The sequence below is a fragment of the Trachemys scripta genome, chromosome 11 (assembly GCF_013100865.1).
Source record: "Trachemys scripta elegans isolate TJP31775 chromosome 11, CAS_Tse_1.0, whole genome shotgun sequence".
Lineage (NCBI taxonomy): Eukaryota > Metazoa > Chordata > Testudines > Emydidae > Trachemys > Trachemys scripta.
The window spans coordinates 75,859,748-75,873,708 of NC_048308.1; the positions used below are offsets into that span (position 1 = coordinate 75,859,748).

Here is a 13,961-nt window from a genome sequence, read left to right on the forward strand (position 1 = left end):
GGCGGGTACTGCTATCTTGAGTAGAAGGGAAGCTGGAGGGCCCACCAGATGCCATTTAGGAGGAGCTGGAGATCTGGGCACATCTAGCAGAGGATGGAGAACTGAAGGGTTCCACCAGCAGGAGAGGGGCAAACATCCCATCAGTGACTCTCTCCAATAACTTAAAGGTTATTGTGCCTCTTTCCCATTAGGCTGGCTTCATAAGGAAGTTCAAAGCAGCAACAAGACATCCTCTCTGAAGGTGAAGAAACGCTGGTTTGTGCTGACAAACACCGCCCTTGATTACTACAAATCTTCGGAACGCACAGCCACCAAACTTGGCACGCTTGTTCTCAATAGCCTCTGCTCTGTGGTCCAGGCTGATGAGAGAGTCTTTAAAGAAACTGGTAAGAGAGACAAACAAAAAGGAAATTCATTTTTCAAGAACAGCCTTCCCATCTGTGACTGACCAAGGGAGGGAGGTTTCAGGATATGATACAGACAGAATGATGGAGAGTTATAGTGAGAAGTGCTATGTGCCTGTATTTGGGCTGCTGTGTCCAATTGTTGATACTTCACCATATGAAAACTACTAAGAGGTTTGAAAAGGTCAAGGGAAGGATGAAGGTTGTCTGTCATCACCCCTGCATGTGACCACCTAACAAATTATCAGTTAGACAGTAATTTAAAGTTGTTCAGTTACAGTCCCTCCAACACATTACCAAAAATCAAGGAGAAACTGTAGTTTAGGCAAGCCCAATCTATACACTTCAACATACCACCAACATACCTCCCTTCAGAACAAATTCCCTGGCACTCGCAATTTGGATTTATCCCAATCCACACATGCAGTTCCTCTAAATCACACTCAAATGCACAAACTTAACTAACAATAGCCAGATTCGCATATGTTCCCTACTGACATTTGTCCACTCATAAAGTCTATTATTATTTGCATTACTGTAGCACCTGGGGTCCTAAGTATAGACCAGGGACCCCATTGTGTTAAACATTGTACAAACATAGAACAAAAAAGATGGACCCTACATGCTCAAAGTTGCAAGTGCTAGGCTCTGCTCCAGGGACAGCATCTCCATCTAGTGCAACGGTTCTCAACAGTGGATTTGTGGCCCCCTGGGAGTCTGCAAGCCAGTTTCAGGGAGTCCACAATCCCCATCGCCCCATGGGGTAGAAGCCCCAAGCCCATGGGCAGAGATGGGGGAAGGCACAGGGGAGTCGTTATCCCCCCAAACCTGCCCCCAGGACTGCCACTCTCTGGTTAGGATACACACGCCCCTTACCCGCACCCAAGTTGGAGGAGCCGTACAGTGCAGGGCGGCTGCTGCTCTGGCTGGTGCATGGAGCAGGCAGCTGTGTTGCTCCTCTGTCTCCTGCTGCTGCTGCCGCCTAGGGCTATGGCTGCTGCTCAGCTCCCTGCCCCATTTTGGGATCTGGCTCCAGGGCCGGCAGAGACTTCAGGGAGCAGCTCCCGCAGGGGCAGCAACCCTCCCATTCCAGAAACATAGCCCCTAGCTACCCCCTCCCTGCACCATGAGCTACCCCACTCCCAGCACACAGCCCCTAGCTAAACCTTCCCTGTATCCTGAGCTACCCCCTGCCCACACACAGCCTCTAGATACCCCCTGCCTGCACGCCACCCTGAGCCCCTCTCTCTGCACCCTGAACTACCCCCTGCCTGCACACAGCCCCTAGCTATCCCTTCCCTGTACCCTGAGCTACCCCCTGCCTGCACACAGCCCCTAGCTGCCTGCACACTGAGCTACACCCCTACCCACACACAGCCTCTAGCTACCCCCTCCCTGCATCCTGAGCTATGCCCTGCCTGCACACAGCCTCTAGATACCCCCTGCCTGCACGCCACTCTGAGCCCTTCTCTCTGCACCCTGAACTACCCCCTGCCTGCACACAGCCCCTAGCTACCCCCTCCCTGCACCCTGAGATATGCCCTGTCTGCACCCAGCCCCTAGCTATCCCTTCCCTGTACCCTGAACTACCCCCTGCCTGCACGCCACTCTGAACCCCTCTCTCTGAACCCTGAGCTACCCCCTCCCTGCACACAGCTCCTAGCTGCCTGCACACTGATCTACACCCCTACCTACACACAGCCCCTAGCTACCCCCTGCCTGCACGACACTCTGAGCCCCTCTCTGCACCCTGAGCTATGCCCTGCCCACACACGGCCCCTAGCTACCCCCTCCCTGCACCCTGAGCTATGCCCTGCCCACACACAGCCCCTAGCTACCCCCTCCCTGCACCCTGAGCTATGCCCTGCCCACACACGGCCCCTAGCTATCCCCTGCCTGCACGCCACTCTGAGCCCCTCTCTCTGCACCCTGAGCTACCCCCTCCCTGCACACAGCCCCTAGCTGCCTGCACACTGATCTACACCCCTACCCACACACAGCCCCAGCTACCCCCTCCCTGCACCCTGAGCTATGCCCTGTCTGCACCCAGCCCCTAGCTATCCCTTCCCTGTATCCTGAGCTACCCCCTGCCCACACACAGCCCCTAGCTACCCCCTACCTGCACACCACCCTGAGCCCCTCTCTCTGCACCCTGAACTACCCCCTGCCTGCACACAGCCCCTAGCTACCTGCACACTGAGCTACACCCCTACCCACACACAGGCCCTGGCTACCCCCTCTCTGCACCCTGAGCTAAGCTCCTAGAATCATAGAATAGAATCATAGAATATCAGGATTGGAAGGAACCTCAGGAGGTCATGTGGTCCAACCCCCTGCTCAAAGCAGGACTAATCCCCAACTAAATCATCCCCAACCAATCCCCTGCCTGCACTCCCTCCCTGGGTCCTGCCGTGCGGAGCTGGCCCGAGGTGCCCCCCTGCAAATAGAAATCAAACTATGCCTGTGCCTGGAGCCCCCAGGTGCCCCCCCCCAGACCCTGGAGTTTTTATAGCATGTTGGGGGGGTTCAGAAAGAAAAAGGTTGAGAACCCCGATCTAATGCATTTTCTCTAGTTGCTGAGCAGAGATCCATCTTACAGACCTAAGCAGGTCCATCGGACCAGGACTTCTTCAGGGGAGGTTTAAAACCTCCCAGGGATATGTACAGGGGAAAGAACATGGGCACCCCTTCCCTGATCACGCCTGCCCCCTATATTGGCACTGCTCCCCTGCAACATCCCACAGCAGTGCTGCCTCTTGTGCCAGTAGAGCTAACAGCAGCACTGTGCGGAGCCCTGAATGCACCAGTGCCCTACTCCTCTGACACTCAAGGCAGACCCACTAGAGGGAGCCCTTGGTGCACTGGTACCTCAGTATACACAGAGTTGGCACCTTGTAGTGCTGCTGCCTTCACTCCCTGGACCATGAGCCAGCAGCACTGAATAGAGACCAGTCTATATGAGCACTGAGATCTTAGAACATAAAAACTGGGCTCTGCCTCTCACTCCAGCCCCCATCTCTTTATCCCCTGGTTTTCTCAAAGGTCTGATTTCTCTCTTCTGGCCCTCTGCTATCCACTTCACCTCCCTGGCACTGCAGGGTTTCTGTGAGGAGTAGATCTTGTGAATGAAAGAGGCAGGCTGGGCAGCTGTGGTGGTTGGGATGGCATGGTGGAGAGATGATGGTCTACGTGGCATGTGCCAGAGGGAGAGCCCTATGCACCATTCTCTTAGTACTTGGTGCAAACTAGGCTCTGCACCTGTGCAGTTTTCTTGGCTTTTCCTTGTAAGGGTAAAATAGGTTTTGATGGTGTGGTAGAGCTCTGACCTTGTCTCAGTGGGTCCCACGCTTCCTGGCGGATTACGCTAGCCTCAGTGGCTCACTGTGACCCTCTGCGTAGCCCTTCTCCCTCTAGAGACCAGGCTCACAGCCTACTGAGTCCTTTTCATCATAAGCCAGCAAGGAAGTTGGTGAGAGAACTCCCAGTCTATGTCCTTACGGGCTTATTCCTGAGCAGTTTAGCCTCCTGTCCTGATAAGGGCCTGTCTTCCCCTCCCAGGAGGTGTTTCTGTAGTGGCGAGTTGGGGGGAACCTGGGCCAGCCCTCTACTCATAGAATCATAGAATATCAGAGTTGGAAGGAGCAACAGAGGGTCCTGTGGCACCTTTGAGACTAACAGAAGTACTGGGAGCATAAGCTTTCGTGGGTAAGAACCTCACTTCTTCAGATACAAGAGAGTTGGAAGGGACTCAAGAGGTCATCTAGTCCAACCCCCTGCTCAAAGCAGGACCAATTCCCAGCTAAATCATCCCAGCCAGGGCTTTGTCAAGCCGGGCCTTAAAAACCTCCAAGGAAGGAGAGTCCACCACCTCCCTAGGTAACGCATTCCAGTGTTTCACCACCCTCCTAGTGAAATAGTTTTTCCTGATATCCAACCTGGACCTCCCCCACTGCAACTTGAGACCATTGCTCCTTGTTCTGTCATCTGCCACCACTGAGAACAGCCGAGCTCCATCCTCTTTGGAACCCCCCTTCAGGTAGTTGAAGGCTGCTATCAAATCCCCCCTCATTTTTCTCTTCTGGAGACTAAACAATCCCAGTTCCCTCAGCCTCTCCTCATAAGTCATGTGCTCCAGACCCCTAATCATTTTTGTTGCCCTCCGCTGGACTCTTTCCAATTTTTCCACATCCTTCTTGTAGTGTGGGGACCAAAACTGGACACAGTATTCCAGGTGAGGCCTCACCAGTGTCGAATAAAGGGGAACGATCACGTTCCTCGATCTGCTGGCAATGCCCCTACTTATACAGCCCAAAATGCCGTTAGCCTTCTTGGTTCCAGCCCAGGAACCCTAATGGTAGCAGCTGTTGGCAGCTGACCTTTCGCTGCCAGAGTTGCTACATTTCCCTGGGCCATTTCCATGCAGCTTTCCCGCTTCTCTCTCTCAACGCCTTCTTCACCCTTACCTTACAGCTCCCTTTCCAGTGGCTTTAGGGTGTCTTCATTACCCAGCCCTTCAGCTACACTTGCTCTCCTCTGGCTCCCTGGCTCTCCTCAGCCTGACTGGAATGAGCCCTTTTATAGTATCAGAGGGGCTTTAATTAGAGTCAGGTGTTCATATTAGCTTAACAGCCTCACCTGACTCTTTGCAGGTTAATTGAAGTCAGGTGTCCACCCTAGCCTGGAGCAGCCCCTGCTCTGGTCAGTCAGGGAACAGAAAGCTGCTTATCCAGTGGCCAGTATAGCTGCCTTCTACTACTCTGCTGTACCCCACTGGCCTGGGTCTATCACAATGAATAGACGAATACTACTTTTTATGTTTAAAAATAAATTTTAGAAAGTGGCCTCTGTCTGTCCTGTGATGGGAATGAATCAGTGTGTGAAGTTTGGAGTTCTTCAAGTGCTTGCTCATGTCCGTTCCATATTAGGTGTGTGTGCTCGCCATATGCACAGGTGCCAGAAGTTTTTCCCTCAGCCGTATCTGTAGGGGACCAGCTCTGGCGCCCCCTGGAGTGGTGCCTGCATGGTGCGGCATAAGGGCCACCGCCAGTTCCCCCCACCTTCAGTTCCTTCTTGCCGCCTGTGACGGTGCTGGAACATCTGCAGCTTCAGCTAGCGTTGTTTCATTCTCCGCTCTTGCGAACTTTGAAAACCTGTAATATAGTTGTATATAGTTAGTAGTTTCTTAGTTACCCTTAGTAGTAGTTCTCAACTCTTCGTTAGTCCCAAACGGGATTCAGCCGGGGACGGGGCATGCCCTGGTCCCCAGGCTTTAAGCTCTGTGACCGCTGCAAACGGCCTGTGCCCGTCAGAGATCCACATACCAGCTGCCTACGGTGCTTAGGCGAAGGGCACATAAGTGACAAGTGCTGTATCTGCAAGTCCTTTAAACCTAGTACGAAGAAGGAGCGCAATATCCATCTGAAAGTTCCTTAGGGAGTCGGCACTCACTCCGGCACCCGAGCAGCTGTCCAATTCCACACTGAGCACTGCGGCCTCCATGCACAGTACTCCGCTGGCGCCGTCCACGAGCCGGCACTGGTCCCCCTCCACGGCTCCGGTCAAGAAGGCAAAAAAGACTGAGGGGAAGATCTCCTATCTCCTGTAAGGGAAAGGAGAGGGCTGGGGGCAAGCCACGACCCGTGCTGGGCAGCTCAATGCCCCCTTTGGAAACTCGGGCCACAGCTCAAGTCGAGCAGTGCAGCCCATCCCATGCTTCGCCTGCAACTCTGGATAGCGGTGCAGGCCCTGGCCAGCTTCAGGTGCCATCATTGCCCGAAGCCCTTCTAGTAGCTCAGGAGATCCTGATGCTCCCGGTGCCGCCTACACCAGCTCCTGCAGTACCCCAGTCTTGGGGAAAACCTGTGTTGGGACCTATATGTATGTCCCCACCTCAGCGGCACCACTCCTCATCGAGGGGGATGTCCCGCCATCACATCATACCTCACTGGTAGATTGGTGCAGACCCTCTGAGGCACACGCCACCCAGCAAGAACTCCCAGACCAGCCCCGACTGTCTCCAAGGGCCCGGTACTGATCACGGGACCGATCAAGAATCAGAGATCGCAGATCACCGGGCCGTCATCGCCCGTCTCCAAGTAGTAGCTCGCCACGCTCAGGAAGATGCGACCGGCCCGCATTAGCTCCTGGTCCCATTCAGTGTCCCGGTACATTCGTGTAGTGTGAGGCATGGATCGCCGGGTGCCCTCCGCAGACCTGCAGAACGCCATTGGTCCCTGAGATCCCAACCAAGACACCCATCTCGCTTGGACAAGTCTGCATTGGGACGCAGTGACCAGCACTGCTCGGACAAGAGCCACTGTGCTGCCCGATCCTGGTCGCCCGGTACCGACCGCTCCATTTATACCTCCGGCACGGAGCGAGGTTCCTATATCATCAGCACCAAAGCCTGTTCCCTGGCCCCAGGCACAGTGGCCGGCACCATGCTACCCGTGGAACCCTTGGGGGTTCACCCAACCCTCCCAGGCTGCCAGGTCAGCGTTGGGAGCCTCAGAGAGGCCAAGGACCTCGGTATCCCATCCCCCTCCGGTGCTCGAGGCTTCGGGGGTTAAGACGCCACAGGTCCAGGAGGACCCAGGGGAGCAAGCTGCTGGACCACCAATGGAAGTGGAGGTTCCCGTGGCACCGGCATCATCCTCATCGTTGCCAGGCTAGGCTATCACTGGGCTCCCTCACCCAGTTTCTCAGGGTGACGCCAAAGCGCACCAGGAGCTTTTGAAGAGGGTTGCTTCCAACGTGGGGCTTCAGGCAGAGGAACAGGAAGAGCCCTCGGACTTCCTGTTTGATGTCCTCGGCTCCTGCCAGGGTGGCTCTACTCCTTTATGAAGGGGTTTCCAGAATCACTAATGCCCTGTGGCAGATCCCCTCTTCCCTGGCCCCTAGCTCTATGAGGGCTGAATGCAGGTACTTTGTGCCAACCAAGGGGCATGAGAACTTATACTCCCACCCTGCCCCCAATTCTCTTGTGGTAGAGGCGGTTAACCACCAAGAGAGGTAGGGACAACCTAGAGCCACTCTCAAAAATAAAGACTCAAGGAGGCTGGATCTCTTTGGAAGTAAGATTTATTCGTCTTCCAGCCTTCAGCTGAGTGTGGCCAACCACCAAGCCCTCCTTGGCCGATATGATTTTAATATGTGGCAAGCCATGACCAAGTTTGAAGAGTTGCTCCCTGAGGATTCCAAGAAGGAGTTCCGGGCGGTACTCGATGAGGGCACGACCGCGGCCAGGGCAGTTCTCCAGGTGGCGTCAGACACCGCTGATGCTGCTGCCCATACCATGGCTTCCGCTATCTCCATGCGGCGAGCCTCTTGGCTGCTCCTCTCTGCGTTGTCCTCTGAGGCTCAGCAGTCTATGCAGGACTTGCCCTTGGACAGCCAAGCTCTGTTTGTGGTGCAAACAGACAGCAAGTTTCATGGCCTCAAGGACTCCTGCACCATCCTGAAAACCCTGGGTCTTTATGTCCCAGCCCCGGCCTGTAAGTGGTTCAAACCGCAGCAGTCTCAGGGCCAGGGGAGTCTGCCTCGACAGAGCCAGCTCCACAAACGAGTCAAGGGCTACAAGCGCCGTCCAAGCCACCCGCCCCCAGTCGGGCTCAACCCATACCAAGAAAGGGGCCAAATGGTCATTTTGAGTGTGCGCCCGAGGGTGACCTACCAGACTGTTCCCTGGATCCATCTGTCCCACTGTTCTCCAACCGCCTTTCCCTTTTCCTCCCTGCTTGGACCGCTATAACCTCCAACTGATGGGTCCTCAGCACAGTGGAGCAGGGTTATACCCTCCAGTTTCTTTCTACCCTCCCTTCCCAGGCCCTCTTCAGGGACCCCTCTCACGAGAGTCTCCTTGTGCAGGAGGTAAAGGGGTTGCTACAGCTGGGTGCGGTGGAAGACGTTCCTCTCGAGTACAGGAACAAGGGGTTCTATTCCCAGTACTTTTTAATCCCAAAGTCAAAGGGCGGTCTACAGCCCATCCTGGACCTGCGAGACCTCAACTAGTACCTAAAGGAGCTAAAGTTCCGCCTGTCTCCCTGGCTTCTATTATCCCCTCCCTGGATTCAGGAGACTGGTATGCCGCCCTTGACTTGAAGGACATATAGTTCCACATAGTGATCTTTCAAAGGCACAGACGCTTCCTCCGGTTTACGGTGGGGCCCCATCACTACCAGTTTGCGGTCCTCCTGTTCACCCTGGTGACAGCACTGAGAGTGTTTGTCATGGAGTGTGGGGGAGTCAGGGCCCTACACCTTTCTTCTTGGGATTCACCATGACTCTCAGCCAGCCAGTAAAACGGAAGGTTTATTAGACAATAGGAATGCAATCTACAGCAGAGCTTGTAGATACAACCAGGATCCCTCAATCAAGTCCTTCTGGGCGGTTCAGGGAGCTTAGACCCCAGCTTTGGGGTTCCCTGCGTTGCACCACCCAGCCCAAACAGGAAACTAAAACCAAAACCCTCCAGCAGCCTTCTCCCCCCTCCCCTTTGCCCTCCTCTGCTTTGTTCAGTCTCCGGGGCAGAAGGTATCACTTCTCCCAACCCCCCTCCTGGCTCAGGTTACAGCTCAGGTAACTGCAAGGGCAGTCCCCCCTCCCCAGTGTAATTCCCCTGCTCCGTCACAGTGTTTACCAAGTGCATGTCGGTAGTGGCTGCTTACCTCAGGCATCGGGGTATCCAGATCTACCTGTACCTTGACGACTGGCTCATCAAGGGCAGCTCTAGGTCTCGAGTCCAAAGGGATGTTGCGGTGCTCCAAGCCATGTGCTGCTCTCTGGGACTACTGGTAAATGACAAAAAGTGGATGTTAGTACCGGTGCAGAGGATAGAGTTCATCGGAACGGTCCTCGACGCAACCTGCACCAGAGCGTTCCTGCTGCTGGAAAGGTTCAACACATTGACAAACCTCATTGTGGAAGTCTCCGCGTTCCCTCTGACTACAGCCAGGGTCTGCCTGTGCCTGCTGGGTCACTTATGTGGTCCACCATGCCAGGCTCCAGATGCTGCCTCTGCAACAATGGCTGGGGATGGTCTATTCCCAGTCCCGGGACCCTCTGGAAAAGATCATTACCATTCCCCAGGTGGTATTTACCTCGCTGCGATGCTGGACTGACCGCAGGACAGTCCTGGAGGGGGTTCCGTTTGACTACCTTCCTCACTCCATTGACTTGGTGTCAGACGCCTTGGACCTTGGCTGGGATGCACATCTTGGTGTCCTCCAGACTCAGGGGATGTGGTCTCCGGAGGAAGCACAGTTGCACGTAAATCTCAAAGAGCTCTGAGCAGTCCAGCTGGCATGCGGAGTCTTCCTGCCCCACCTGTCGGGCAAGATGGTACGAGTCCTGACGGACAACACAGGCTCGATGTTCTACATCACTTGGCAAGGGGGCACGTGCTCGTCGGCTCTCGGTCAAGAGGCACTCCACATCTTTCTTGAAATGCGGTGCCCAGAACTGGACACAATACTCCAAATGAGGCCTAACCAGCGCAGAGTAGAGCGGAAGAATGACTTCTCGTGTCTTGCTCACAACACATCTGTTAATGCATCCCAGAATCATATTTGCTTTTTTTGCAACATCATCACACTGTTGACTCATATTTAGCTTGTGGTCCACTATAACCCCTAGACCTCTTTCTGCCGTACTCCTTCCTAGACAGTCTCTTCCCATTCTGTATGTGTGAAACTGATTGTTCCTTCCTAAGTGGAGCACTTTGCATTTGTCTTTATTAAACTTCATCCTGTTTACCTCAGACCATTTCTCCAATTTGTCCAGATCATTTTGAATTATGACCCTATTCTCCAAAGCAGTTGCAATCCCTCCCAGTTTGGTATCATCTGCAAACTTAATAAGCGTACTTTCTATGCCAATATCTAAGTCGTTGATGAAGATATTGAACAGAGCTGGTCCCAAAACAGACCTTTGCGGAACCCCACTTGTTATACCTTTCCAGCAGGATTGGGACCCATTAATAACTACTCTTTGAGTACGGTTATCCAGCCAGTTATGCACCCACCTTATAGTAGCCCCATCTAAGTTGTATTTGCCTAGTTTATTGATAAGAATATCATGCGAGACCGTATCAAATGCCTTACTAAAGTCTAGGTATACCACATCCCCTGCCTCTCCCTTATCCACAAGGCTCGTTATCCTATCAAAGAAAGCTTTCAGATTGGTTTGACATGATTTGTTCTTCACAAATCCATGCTGGCTATTCCCTATCACCTTACCACCTTCCAAGTGTTTGCAGATGATTTCCTTAATTACTTGCTCCATTATCTTCCCTGGCACAGAAGTTAAACTAACTGGTCTGTAGTTTCCTGGGTTGTTTTTATTTCCCTTTTTATAGATGGGCACTATATTTGCCCTTTTCCAGTCTTCTGGAATCTCTCCTGTCTCCCATGATTTTCCAAAGATAATAGCTAGAGGCTCAGATACCTCCTCTATTAGCTCCTTGAGTATTCTGGGATGCATTTCATCAGGCCCTGGTGACTTGCAGGCATCTAACTTTTCTAAGTGATTTTAACTTGTTCTTTTTTTATTTTATCTTCTAAACCTACCCCCTTCCCATTAGCATTCACTATGTTAGGTATTCCTTCAGACTTTTCGGTGAAGACCGAAACAAAGAAGTCATTAAGCATCTCTGCCATTTCCAAGTTTCCTGTTACTGTTTCTCCCTCCTCAATGAGCAGTGGGCCTACCCTGTCCTTGGTCTTCCTCTTGGTTCTAATGAATTGAAAAAAAGGCCGCCTTGTTTCCCTTTATTCCTATAGCTAGTTTGAGCTCATTTTGTGCCTTTGCCTTTCTAATCTTGCCCCTGCATTCCTGTGTTGTTTGCCTATATTCATCCTTTGTAATTTGTCCTAGTTTCCATTTTTTATATGACTCCTTTTTATTTTTCATACTTGCAACCTTGTGTTATGGCTTCCCCCACCTTTATGCCTTGTTAGAGCCAAAGGGTGAAGTGGGGTGGAGGACCCTACCATGAAACAATGTTTGTATTTTGAGGGAGGTGGGGACTGGAATACCCTACCATCACCTGCAGCACAATGTGTTTGTGGGTCGGGAGGAATGGAGGTGGATCAAGACTTGGACTGGGGCTCTCCCTTAAGAAGTGGTTTCCTAGGGAAAAGCTCCTGTCCATACAGTTCATTTTAACCAATTTCATCATGTCATTTGATAAAACTGTCACTTTTTCAGCAATGTATTTCCACGGCCACATTCTGCATGCACATGGAGACAGATAATTCCACTTTCCTATATCTTTGTTTGCCTGTAGGCTACTGGAACATCATAGTCCATGGTCGAAAGCACTCATACAGACTCTACACCAAGCTACTGAATGAAGCCATGCGCTGGGCCTCTGCCATCCAAGGAGTCATTGACATCAAGGTTCCCATAGAAACACCCACACAGCAGCTTATTCGTGACATCAGGGTAGGTAGCATTGAACACTGCAGTCAAAGTTCAGGAGAATATTCCAGATCTGCAGCCAGGGGCGCTGGAAGAAGCAGGGCCATGCCCACCTACTTTTTAACATGGATGTAATTTGGTGGCCAAGGGGCTGCGTTGCCACCCCAGACTGGAAGCCTTGGGCAGGCACGGAGCAGTGCCAGCAGGGGCTGCGCTTCGTGGCGGGGGGCTTTAGCTCCCCCTCACCATGAGGTCTGGTCCCTCTCCATAGCCCTGCCCTGGCTCCTCCTCTTCTAAGGCCCCACCCCCCTGGTCAAGCCAGAAGCCAGAGCTGGGCCATGGTAAAAGCTGCCCAGGGAGCCCGGGTCACTATGGGGAGCCCCAATCTCTCCACCTGCCCTTGTGGCCCCCCGACTTCTACCAAGGTTCCGGTGCTATTGTCTGCAGCGGACCTTATTCACTGTCACTATTTTAGGTATGTTAGGAGAGAAGACTGTTGTTTTAAAAGGACTGAGGGAAAACGTAATTATGCAGCTAAAATAATCAAATGTCATGCTTCAAGATATAAACTAATCTGCAGGAGTTCAGGCTAATCCCATTGTGGGGTTTCGCGAGGCACACATTGGAGTCCATATTAGGTGTGTGTAAATCCCCCTTATGGACAAATCAGAAACTTCCATGTCAGCTGTCATGTGCAGATCCTGCAGACACCAACCTTGGGATTCCCATTCCCATTGGGCATGTGACTCCTGAGTGCACAAATGTCAGGGTCCCCAATCCAGGTATGTATGAATCCCCTGTGGTCAAACATCAGGAGTCCCCACCCCAGACACATCCTGATTCCTCATGCACATGTGACAGAATCCACGGAATTGAATCACATGTGAACCCCTTGTGCACATTAGGATTCATACTTCCTCTGACAAGTGTGACTCCTAGCTATAAGATTTTGTGGACATGCTCTCTTGGGCACATACAAACCAGTATATCCAGTTCCCCTCAGGCACTTGTGTGTCCCAGTCTCAGGCTGGGGAAGGTGGTTTCAATTCTTATACAGATATTTACAGTACAAGTGAACTGACCTGTTACCTAGTTATTTGGGCCCCTGTGGAACTCTGATGGGAGAAGCTCATGTTTAAACCTGGCTATATGGAGAGTTCTGGGGAAAGACTGGGCAGGTTTGAGGAAATTTCTTCTGTTCTTCAGGAAAACAGTATGAACTTCGAAGTAGTGGAACAGACATATAGGAGGAACCCTATCCTGAGATACACACAGCACCCTCTGCATTCCCCATTGCTGCCACTGCCCTATGGAGATGTCAGTATCAATAGTAAGTGCTTTTTCATTTTGGCAGAGTCCCTTAAACCTCTTATCCCCCTGGGGTAGGGGAGAAGGTGCTATGTGAGTATTGCCCCAAGTACTGAATGATGCAGACCCTGAGCACCTAGGGATAGTCTGAACTCTCCAGCACGCTGATAGCATTCACAGGCTGCCTGCTCCCATGGTGCAAAATGAGATGGGGCCTGACCGTCTGTCCTCTTTGGGACCATTATGCACCCTTGGGTTGGCAGAGGGACCAGCCCCTTCTGTCCCCAGACCTTGCTTTGAAGCCTCCCCTCTCCTGTGCATAGCCCTGAGACAATCTGCTACAAATACTTTTCCTCTCTGAGGACAAGTGTGATGCAGTAGGGAGCGAAGCGGATTGACCTGGGAATGTTGTCTAGTTTTACTGGGACTGTCTGCATTGGGGATGGGATAGCAGGCGGTGACTTTACTTGAAGGACGATACCTGAGCCAAGACGGGGGTGGGGCCAGGTGTCCGGAAATTGGACAAAGGCTGGAGGAGGAGCCAGGGGGCGGCTGAGTGAGACTGCTGGAGTGGGGTTTCAGTTGGGAGCTGGCTGGGGAAATGGAGGGAACCCCCAAGACTGGGGTCTAAGCTCCCTGCCCCCCAGAAGGACGTGATTGAGGGGTCCTGGTTGTACCTACAAGCTCTGTTTGCGACTGTGTTCCTGTCGTCCAATAAACCTTCCATTTTACTGCCTGGCTGAGAGTCACGGTGAATCGCAGGAAGTGGGGGTGCAGGGCCCTAACTCCTGCACACTCAGTGATAACGAGGTCTGGGACGACAGAGGAAAT

The 13,961-nt window shown here is 52.6% G+C and overlaps 1 protein-coding gene across 1 annotated transcript in view; it reads left to right on the top strand.

Moving 5' to 3' along the window:
• LOC117884761 (unconventional myosin-X-like) overlaps positions 1-13,961 on the top strand; it is a 257,754-nt gene that overhangs the window by 208,844 nt on the left and 34,949 nt on the right. Inside the window, exons 32-34 of the mRNA XM_034785520.1 lie at positions 192-386; positions 11,689-11,846; positions 13,029-13,152. Coding sequence (XP_034641411.1) covers positions 192-386; positions 11,689-11,846; positions 13,029-13,152 — 477 coding nt within the window. The remainder of the gene's footprint in view (positions 1-191; positions 387-11,688; positions 11,847-13,028; positions 13,153-13,961) is intronic.